General features: G+C 34.6%; 1 protein-coding gene across 1 annotated transcript in view; it reads right to left on the bottom strand.

Annotated features, from left to right (window-relative positions):
- Positions 1-1211: 1211 nt before the first annotated feature.
- LOC131938673 (LDL receptor repeat-containing protein egg-1-like) overlaps positions 1212-11354 on the bottom strand; it is a 43740-nt gene continuing 33597 nt past the window's right edge. Inside the window, exons 16-20 of the mRNA XM_059296799.1 lie at positions 9972-10082; positions 9000-9110; positions 4366-4479; positions 2525-2638; positions 1212-1802 (exon numbers count right to left, since the gene is read on the bottom strand). Coding sequence (XP_059152782.1) covers positions 1738-1802; positions 2525-2638; positions 4366-4479; positions 9000-9110; positions 9972-10082 — 515 coding nt within the window. The 3' untranslated portion in view covers positions 1212-1737. The remainder of the gene's footprint in view (positions 1803-2524; positions 2639-4365; positions 4480-8999; positions 9111-9971; positions 10083-11354) is intronic.

The raw sequence follows: 11354 nt of genomic DNA, 5'->3' as shown, positions 1-11354 counted from the left end.
GTATGCGTATGCGTATGTGTATGCGTATGCGTATGCGTATGCGTATGCGTATGCGTATGCGTATGCGTATGCGTATGCGTATGCGTATGCGTATGCGTATGCGTATGCGTATGTGTGAGTGTGAGTGTGAGTGTAAGTGTAAGTGTAAGTGTAAGTGTACGTGTACGTGTACGTGTAAGTGTAAGTGTAAGTGTAAGTGTAAGTGTAAGTGTAAGTGTAAGTGTAAGTGTAAGTGTAAGTGTAAGTGTAAGTGTAAGTGTAAGTGTAAGTGTAAGTGTAAGTGTAAGTGTAAGTGTAAGTGTAAGTGTAAGTGTAAGTGTAAGTGTAAGTGTAAGTGTGAGTGTGAGTGTGAGTGTGAGTGTAAGTGTAAGTGTAAGTGTAGGTGTAAGTGTAAGTGTAAGTGTAAGTGTAAGTGTAAGTGTAAGTGTAAGTGTAAGTGTAAGTGTAAGTGTAAGTGTAAGTGTAAGTGTAAGTGTAAGTGTAAGTGTAAGTGTAAGTGTAAGTGTAAGTGTAAGTGTAAGTGTAAGTGTAAGTGTAAGTGTAAGTGTAAGTGTAAGTGTAAGTGTAAGTGTAAGTGTAAGTGTAAGTGTAAGTGTAAGTGTAAGTGTAAGTGTGAGTGTGAGTGTGAGTGTGAGTGTGAGTGTGAGTGTGAGTGTGAGTGTAAGTGTAAGTGTAAGTGTAAGTGTAAGTGTAAGTGTAAGTGTAAGTGTAAGTGTAAGTGTAAGTGTAAGTGTAAGTGTAAGTGTAAGTGTAAGTGTAAGTGTAAGTGTAAGTGTAAGTGTAAGTGTAAGTGTAAGTGTAAGTGTAAGTGTAAGTGTAAGTGTAAGTGTAAGTGTAAGTGTAAGTGTAAGTGTAAGTGTAAGTGTAAGTGTAAGTGTAAGTGTAAGTGTAAGTGTAAGTGTAAGTGTAAGTGTAAGTGTAAGTGTAAGTGTAAGTGTAAGTGTAAGTGTAAGTGTAAGTGTAAGTGTAAGTGTAAGTGTAAGTGTAAGTGTAAGTGTAAGTGTAAGTGTAAGTGTAAGTGTAAGTGTAAGTGTAAGTGTAAGTGTAAGTGTAAGTGTAAGTGTAAGTGTAAGTGTAAGTGTAAGTGTAAGTGTAAGTGTAAGTGTAAGTGTAAGTGTAAGTGTAAGTGTAAGTGTAAGTGTAAGTGTAAGTGTAAGTGTAAGTGTAAGTGTAAGAGAAATACGGTAATTAGTACCCCTTGAGGAAAAAAAATTAAATTTCAAGACGAAACTGATTATTTTTATGTTGAAGCCATCTTTATTTTCAATTGGAAAAAGAAGGAATGTTTTTAATATTTAATTTTTGAAAAGTATGATTCAATAATTTTAAAAATACAATTATAAAACGGTACGTATTACTCACATTGGGGAACAAACAATACCACCAGATTAGCAAAAATAAAATACTTAGACAAACTGATTAAAACAAACGAAAAAAAAACCATAAAGAAAAAGAAAAGCATGCTATAAACAAACGGAAATATGATTACTGTATAACTTTTGTGAATTGGCTTCATTAAAATGATATTTTAAAATAAAATTGTTCGCGCATCGTAAAAACAGATCTGACCACTTTTAGTGTACTTTTTTCCTCTTGTCTATCACATAGAATGTGAAGATGTGATATACATAAATACACAAAGAATGTTACGATATGATATACATTAATACACATAGAATGTGAAGATGTGGCTCTGTAGTCACGCGACACAACGCTGTGTGGCTCTGCCACCCCGGTTCATCCATCTACTAACCAGTCGGGTAAGGGGCACACCTTCCATAGGCAAATGGCCGGTTTACCTGCTATTAAGGCAAAGTTGAAACCGAATTAATCCAGCATCATACTAGTAGGGCAAGATGTAATGCAAGTACAACTAGTACATATACAAGCAGTAGATGAAGTAGTTGTGCAAGTAACACGAGAAGTACAATCAGTAAAAGGTGTACAAGTACAAGTACAAGTACAAGTACAAGTACAAGTACAAGTACAAGTACAAGTACAAGTACAAGTACAAGTACAAGTACAAGTACAAGTACAAGTACAAGTACAAGTACAAGTACAAGTACAAGTACAAGTACAAGTACAAGTACAAGTACAAGTACAAGTACAAGTACAAGTACAAGTACAAGTACAAGTACAAGTACAAGTACAAGTACAAGTACAAGTACAAGTACAAGTACAAGTACAAGTACAAGTACAAGTACAAGTACAAGTACAAGTACAAGTACGAGTACAAGTACGAGTACAAGTACAAGTACAAGTACAAGTACAAGTACGAGTACGAGTACAAGTACGAGTACAAGTACAAGTACGAGTACAAATACAAGTACAAGTACAAGTACAAGTACAAATACAAGTACAAGTACAAGTACAAGTGCAAGTGCAAGTGCAAGTGCAAGTGCAAGTGCAAGTACAAGTACATTAGTCAAATAAGTGTACCGAAAGCCGCTTATTACTTAATAAATCCTTTGCCCCTTTTCCCTAGACTCCTGGTGAATTAAGAAAACATATCAGTCGCACTTACGACAGTAGCTTTCATCTTGGTTGTTTTTACAGTCATCATTGCCGTCACATTTTTTACTTTGAATAATACAACGATGGTTACTTCCACAGTGAAAAGCGTTATCGTTGCAACTTTCTGGAAAACGAATTAAGCCAAGATTTTAATTCTTATCATTTCTTCTTTTATAAAACATATCATAGAATTACTTATCAATTTTAAAGATAGACTCCAAGTGATTACTTTAAAAGGAAAAAAAAACGTATCATTAAATGTCCAAAACATTTAAGCAGCTATTTATAAAACTTAAATATGTTTGGTTTTAAGTACATTTTAAATGCCATTCCCTGGTTTGATTGCATATTATTGACTTTCATTTTACTTCGTCTATATATATATATATATATATATATATATATATATATATATATATATATATATATATATATATATATATATATATATATATATATATATATATACATATATATATATATATATATATATATATATATATATACATATATATATATATCGTTCGTTTTGTCCAAAAACGTGGTTTTTCGTGCGGCGTCAAAACGGCCAATGACAAAACAGTCCCGTCAATACGATCCCTGCAAGAGACCCGTTAAATCGACCACGTCAAAAGGGCTATCGACATATGGACCCCGTCATATAGGCTTCCGACAAATAGGCTCCCGTCATTTTTGCTAGCGAAATATAGGCTCGTGTCAATTTGGCTCACGACAAAAGGACCACTGACAATACGGTTTCCGTAGAGACTGTCTCCTGGCAAAACGGTCCTATTGAATATAACACTTGCCAGTGCCAGTGGGAACCCTTCATCAATATTCTTTAGAGTAAGCTGATCCAACACTTTTGAGTAATACAGTTTATGCATCTCTTGCTCGGCAGGCCTTTTTTTAATAATAGTTTATCTATTATATGAAATAGTATGTTTTAATTTAAGGGTCATCTATATATATATGACTTCCATAAATGAGTCGGTTATAGAATGTTCCAACTCAGTGTGTGGGGATAGGGGTCCACCATGTACATTCCTACCTGCTGTATGCTAGTAGGTTATGAAAACAAAATGCCGTTATTTTTGTAAACATAATGTGTATCATACATTTACACTTCGGTGCTCGCTTTAGAGCAAAAAATATTTACTGTTGTAAATTAAACATTATCAACATTTTGCTGGAATTTAGCTGTTAAGGGCTCCATTTGTTTGTGAATTGATGTTGGATCATGAAAAACAATTTAATTCAGGCATTTAAAAGATGTTATAGTGGTAGTGGAGGTATGACAAAATAGCTACTTTTATGCCACTAGTGGTCATACGATTAATTTGTCTGGAGCCAATATGTCGGGGGCCAATTTATCGGGAGACAATATGACAAGGACAAGAACAAGCAGAGTTTCTTCCAGGCATCTCCTCTACCGCCCCCCCCCCCAACGAAATTAAATTTATATAATTTATATAGAAAATATATACTTTTAACAGTGTCCTCCCCCTCGAAGAAAGTCTACCCACCCCCAAAAAAATTTCAAGTGCCCCCCCGGAGAAAAAAGTCTGGAAGAAACACTGAGGACAAGGACAAGGACAAGGACAAGCACAAGTATGGGTACAAGTAAGAGTACAAGTATACGTTACACTCAATGCAGACACACGTACACGTTTCTTAATTCTAAAGTTAAACGTACAAACGCCTGTCATTATCTGATAATACGGTTCGTTACACACATATGATAGGCATCAGTCAAATAAGTCTACCAAAAGCCGCTTATTACTTAATGAATCGTTTGCACCTTTTCCCTAGACTCCTGGTGAATTACGAAAACATATCAGTCGCACTTACGACAGTAGCTTTCATCTTGGTTGTTTTCACAGTCATCTTTGCCGTCACATTTTTTACTTTGAATAATACAACGAGGTTTACTTCCACAGTGAAAAGCGTTACCGTTGCAACTTTCTGGAAAAAAAAATTAAGCCAAGATTTTTATTCGTATCATTTCATCTTTTATAAGACATATCATAGAATTAATTGTCAATTTAAAAGATGGACTCCAAGTGATTACTTTAAAAGAAAAAAAAGTATCATTAAATGTCCAAAAAATGTATGCAGCCATTTATAAAACTTAAATATGTTTGGTTTTAAGCACATTGTAAATACCATTCCCTACTTTGATATATTTCAATTTGTTTGACAAGTTATTCTTGATTCTTTAACTTGTACTAACTTTAGACAGTCACATTGTAATGAGAATAAAACTTTGGAATACAAGAGTATTTTCATTCATCTATTTATGAATAGTCAAATTCGGTGCGAAATTTCAATATGTCTCCAAAAAAAGATGCACACATAAAAAACTGCCAATTCAGACTTACTTAAGTGTTTTGCCAGATGATGTATATTATAGCAAATAAAGCAAAAAGATAAATATCACGACCAAAATTAATTTAAAGTTGTGTTTTTAAATACTCTGACGATAATACGCTATCTGAAATATATAACTTGAGTGCATAATATTGACTTTCATTTGTCTTTATATATATATATATATATATATATATATATATATATATATATATATATATATATATATATATATATATATATATATATATAAATCGATGGTCTCTGTCGCAAACCGTCCAACTCCGAAAATATAAAATTTAAAAGGGACAGAGAAAACTGATTACTCAGTCTCGATCGCTCAAATGAAACTTTTTTAAAATATGTGCAAAGAAACACTATGCAGGTTTAAAAGATAGCCGGTTTGCTCGATCTAAAACTCGCTGCCAAACCGTCTATCTGTGCGTGCGAAAACTCAGCTGTTTTGAAACAAGAACTTTTGTCTCAGCCACGATCGTTCGTTTAGTTCAAGGTACGTGGTTTCGCGTGCGGCGTCAAAACGTCTGTTGAGAGAGGCATGTATCTTGTAATGTAAGACCTCTAGTCTGTTAAGAGAGGCTGGTCTGTTCTTTATTAAGACTAGTCAGATAAGACTGATCTTGTGTATGGTAAAACTATTCAGTTGATAAAGACTGGTCGCATGTACGGTAAGAATTAAGTGTTAATAGAGGCTGGTCTAGCTTATGTTAAGACCTGTCAGTTGAGAGAGGCTATCAGTTTTTTTGGTAAGACTGGTCTGTTGCGAAGAGCTGGTCTTTTGCGTGGCGCTGGTCTGTTGAAAATGACTTGTTTTTTGAGAGGTCTGTTTTACGTTTATACTAGTCATTTGAGAGAGGCTTATCTCTTATATGGTAAGATTGGTGTGTTGAGAGAGGCTGATCTGTTGAGGGAGCTGGTCTGCTGAGAGAGGCTGGTATCTCAAAAGAATAAACTGATCTTTTGTTGGTCTGAATAAATATTGTTACTGACTGACTGAAATTATAGAACCCTCGAGTTCGGATCCTGAAAGGAAAGGTAAAGAATAGTTATCGATACACTGACTCTTCATATGCCGAGGTCACTAAAACAGGTCAACTCTACCTCACCTGAAACACGGAGTGTAACGTTTTAAATTTGTTTGCTGTTTATATATATATATATATATATATACATATATATATATATATATATATATATATATATATATATATATATATATATATATATATATATATATATATATATATATAGGCCTATATCTTCGAGTGTGTTCATGTGTGTGTGTGTGTGTGTGTGTGTGCACGTCTGTGATTGTCTAACTAGAATGCATAATAAACACGATCATTTGTTCTTTATTTGTATCTATAAAAATGGCCCGTTGAGGAAGGATACAACGGGCGCTAGGTTGATAGTGCTGTCTATTTTCTCTAAACTAAAACCAAAACCAAAATCACCACCTTAATTCAATTTAACCGGAAACGAAAAATGACATTGAAAACGGATTTTTATCCAGAATCGGTGCTTTAATTTATACAAAATATAGTCATAGGCATATCCCTAAACCATGCACCTAATCTCATTCATGACAAAAGTCGCATTTAGAGTTTCTTTCAGGCACATCTACTTGGAAGGAGGGGGCTCCGCCCCCCCCCCCCCACACACACCCCAAAACATGTCTACCGTCCCATTCAACGAAATATAATTATATACTTTTTCCAGTGTCCGCCCCCTCCCAGAAAATTCTACCTCCGCCCCCCCCCCCCTCCCAAAAAAATCAAGTACCCCCATACCTCGCCGGGGAGGAAAAAGTCTGAAAGAAACACTGGTCGCATTTGTAGATCATACAAACTAAAGGAAGAACCTGGGCGGGGAAGAGATGCATGAAAAAAACTGTGCTCGCTTTTTAGATTAGAAAAAGTTCCCCCCCTTTTTAGATTAGTTAGATTAGACACATTAATTAGACGGTAATTTTATTATAGAGTATCGATGAAGAAATTTCTTTTGAGTTCGATGGGGGGGGGGGGGGGGTCGGCTTAGATGTTCTTACGCGGGGAATGGGCTTCGCTCCTACCCGAAGAATTGTAAGAATTGTATGAATGAAACTCTTCACGAAAACCACTTAGATTAGACAAAATTGCCTTTATATTCAATGTTTACTCGAGAATCAATGACGTCATATTACTGTGTGCACTCTCCGGGTTGATACTATTTTCTATTATTTGCTCCAATGTGACGTCAGGTTTCATTTTCGTTTCACTATGCATGTTTTTAATTTGCTTGTGTTTTCTATATAGCGTTCTTGTCAGATACATACAGTGATACATAGATAGACAGACAGCAAAACTATTAGTATTAATTAGTGGGCTTGTAGTGTGTCAGTCCATCCTTCTGTCATCTCTATAGATTTTGGAATCTTAAAAGTAAACGTCGCACCATGCAGTGCTTTTCAGTGCATCGCATTGTCTTATTATATGTAATAGTGTAGGGTTGGTTTATATAACGACAAAAAGTTATTTTATAGTTGCCACTGTTTTTAGTATTTTGCATAACGTAAAGAAAATATTAAATACACGCACATTGCTAAAATATCTTAAAAGGATATATGTCAAACATCATTTTCGTTTATTCTCCTAGAAAAAGTGTGGATACATTATTATAACAGTAGGTCTAAAAAACTAGTTAATTGAACTTTTTTTTGTAATTTTTGCAAAAGAGGTAATTTAATAATAAATTTAACTAATCAATAATTTTAGTTATTTTTACTTTCTCGTATAGAAAAAGTCTTGTAATCGTGCAAAAAAAAATCGAGATTTTTACAAATCTCGACGTTTCACACCTCACTGATACGGAAAAACATAATTTTGCAATCTTGTCCGTATGTCTGTGTGTCTGTCTGTGTGTCTGTTTGTAAACACGATAACTTGAGTACCGTTACAGCTAGGTTGATGAAAGTTAATATATAAGTATATAAGTATATATATATATCAAAATCGTAGATACTGATCAACTTTTGAGCGATTTCCGATAACCGGAAGTGGTACTTTTTCTACTTTGAATTTTTCAAAAGCCTATAACTTGAGTACTATTTCAGACAGATAAATGAAATTTCACAAGTGAAGTAAAAGATCTAATTCGCTACCTACTGTTAAATTTTGAGTAATTTCCGTTGACCGGAAGTACTAATTTACGCTATTTCCGATTTCTCAAAAAACGCATGTAATTGTATAAAGTACAAATAACATCCCGCACTTTTATACACATTTTATTAGGCGTTCTCTTGGTGTGGGACGGAGTGGTCTAGCGGTAGAGAGCTGGACTGCTAACCCGTTAGTCTCGAGTTCGAATCCGGGTTCAAGTCAGTAGACCGTCCCTGAGTCCACCCAACTCTGATGGGTACCTACCTCCTGTTAGGGATTTAAAGGCGGCTGGGCATAGTGCCGACCACACTATCTCTTCATATGCCGAGTTCACAGAAACAAGTGAACTCTACTTCACTTGCCCCGTAGACCGTCAGGTTTGAAAGGGAAACTTTTCACTTGGTGTGCAATTCTTTTTTTTTTACGAGATTCTATTCTATTATAAAAAAGTTTAAGTAATTACAAATGGATAAAAACACCACTTGCCGAACATTTATTTGCATCGCATAGTTTTATTGTAAGTTATGAAGTAAGATTTATTTATGTGACTTAATTTTTTTATGCTGGAAAGGCTCTCTTTGGGCGCGGACATCCAGGAAAGCGTGTTGTTCGGTGGTGATTCTAATGTTGTGGTTGTGTTGTGGATGTTTTGTGGATGTGTTGTGGTTGTGTTGTGGTTGTGTTGTGGTTGTGTTGTGGTTGTGTTGTGGTTGTGTTGTGGTTGTGTTGTAATTGTGTTGTGGTTGTGTTGTGGTTGTGTTGTGGTTGTGTTGTGGTTGTGTTGTGGTTGTGTTGTGGTTGTGTTACGGTTGTGTTACGGTTGTGTTGGGATTGTGTTGTGGTTGTGTTGTGTTGTGGTTGTGTTGTGTTGTGGTTGTGTTGTGTTTGTGTTGTGGTAGTTTTGTGGTTGTGGTTGTGTTGTGGTTAAGTTGTGGAAAATACAAAACATCACACACTTACCACATTTTTTTTCATCACGTCCATCAGGGCACTCCTGGATGCCATTACATCTAAATGGACGATGGATGCAAAGACCGTCGCCACAGAAGAAAGCTTTACCATTACATCTGGCTGGTATACATTAGATTTAATATATATTATCTAGGTTAACTATTGTTATATTTCTGTTAACTAATTATATACTTTATAAACGTAACTGAATAGTCTTATTTTTATGTTGTAAAGGCTCTATTGGGCGCGGACGACTAAGAAAGCGCGTTGTTCGGTGGTGATACTAATGTTGTAGTTGTGTTGTGGTTGTGTTGTGGTTGTGTGGTTTTGTTGGGGTTGTTTTGTGGTTGTGTTTTGGTTGTGATGTGGTTGTGATTGTGGTTTTGGTTTTGGTTGTGGTTGTGTAGTGGTTATGGTGTGGTTGTGTTGTGGTTGTGGTTGTGTTTTGTTTGTTTTTGTTTTTGTGTTGTGTTTTTGTTTGTTTTGTTCTGTTCTGTTCCAAAGTCGGTACATTTAAAAAAGATTTGCCGTGGCGGAGCACGGGTATGCAGCTAGCATATATATATGTACACACAAACATATATATATATATATATATATATATATATATATATATATAAATATATATATATATATATATATATATATATATATATATATATTATATATATATATAAATATATATATATACATATGTCTGTGAGTGTGTAATCGTGTGTGTGTGTGTGTGCATATATGTGCATGTATCAATGATGTGAACCACGAATTCTATTTATGTACATGTTTAGCTTCTTAAATTCCCATTTTCACGCGCCCTAAATATATATATATATATATATATATATATATATATATATATATATATATATATCAGACAATAAACAATCTTTTCAGTTGTCATAATTTTAGAAAGAAAATAAAAATCGTATTATATTCTAATCTAACCATTCTAAGTGAAAATACAAATCATCACACACTTACTACAATTTATTTCGTCACGTCCGTCAGAGCACTCCTTGAAGCCATTACATCTCAAATGACGTTGGATGCATTGACCGTTACCACAGGAGAAAGATTTATCTCTACATCTGGCTGGTATACATTAGATTTAACATATATTATCTAGGTTTACTATAGTAATATTTCTGTTAACAACTATATAATTTATAAACGTAACTTAATAGTCTTATTAGCGCAATTTCCGTTCTGGAGAATCGTCTTTTCTGGGAATGGATGGATGGATGTGTGTTCGCAGCTTTAAGTCGTATCTCCTTTTCAACGAAGCAATATCGAGGACTAGTTCCAAAGGATGATAGTGGGCCAAAAAAATTTCCGGAATTCCTTCCTGGATTTCACGGAAAAGCCAAAAAACCTCGAAAAAATGACGTTTTTTGCCCGTATCTCGGCAACCAGACCACTTAGCGACTTGAAACATTGACCAATCGATTTCTGCCATAATTTAGAAAAATATTGCCGAAGAAAGTTTTCAAAAATATCCTTTCGTTCGGTTACAAATTTTAAAATTACATAAACACCTACAAACCAATCGTTCTCCTAGCTTGAACGCACCCCAGCATTATACGTCAGAGCTATTTTTTGATAACATAAGGAAATTGCGCTTAAAATGTCACTAGACTATTTAATTAACTTGTTTTTTTATTTGGTTGAAATAAATTCTTTGTTCCAACAGACTTTGTCTTGAGTTAGGTTATCATGTTCGTATTAATAAAGCATAACTAGTTATAATTAAATGGGACGGCATCGCTTTGCGGTAGAGAGCTAGACTGCTGACCCGAGAAACTCTAGTTCAAATCTGAGTTGAAATCAGTAGAACGTCATTGAATAAGTCAGCTAGGCATCGAGCTGACCACCCTATCCCTTCTTATGCCGGGGTCCATGAAGCAGATGAACTCTACTTCATCTGCCCAATATGTCTTGGGCTATAACGGAAAAAGATGATCGTTAACTGGATATGATAACAGTGAACTATAATTAATATATTTATAGTTCTTTTTTTTACAACTAAATTAAAGGAACGAAGAAGAAGAAGAAGATAAAACTTCTATTTCAGCCTGACTCAAGTTTTCTACTTGATCATTTATAAATAAAAAATAGTAGCTGAAGTGAAGTTAATTCAATTAGTAATAAAACAGATAGTGTTAGTTACCTCACAAATGAAACACTTGTACAAAAATATGGACGTTTCGACGAAGACCTTGGGTCGAAACGTCCATAGTATTTCTAACTGTCTTTAACTGGTAAGGAAACTAATATTATCTGTTTTATTACTAATTAGATCATTTTTTATAGCATCGTAGATAAACATAACGATTTTTATAAAGATGTACTGAATTTAAATGTGTG

This window comes from Physella acuta, unplaced genomic scaffold, assembly GCF_028476545.2.
Source record: "Physella acuta isolate Inbredline_101_S28 unplaced genomic scaffold, ASM2847654v3 ptg000255l, whole genome shotgun sequence".
Classification (NCBI taxonomy): domain Eukaryota; kingdom Metazoa; phylum Mollusca; class Gastropoda; family Physidae; genus Physella; species Physella acuta.
The sequence above is the reverse complement of the archived record's forward strand: the minus strand, read 5'-3'. Positions and strand labels throughout refer to the sequence as shown.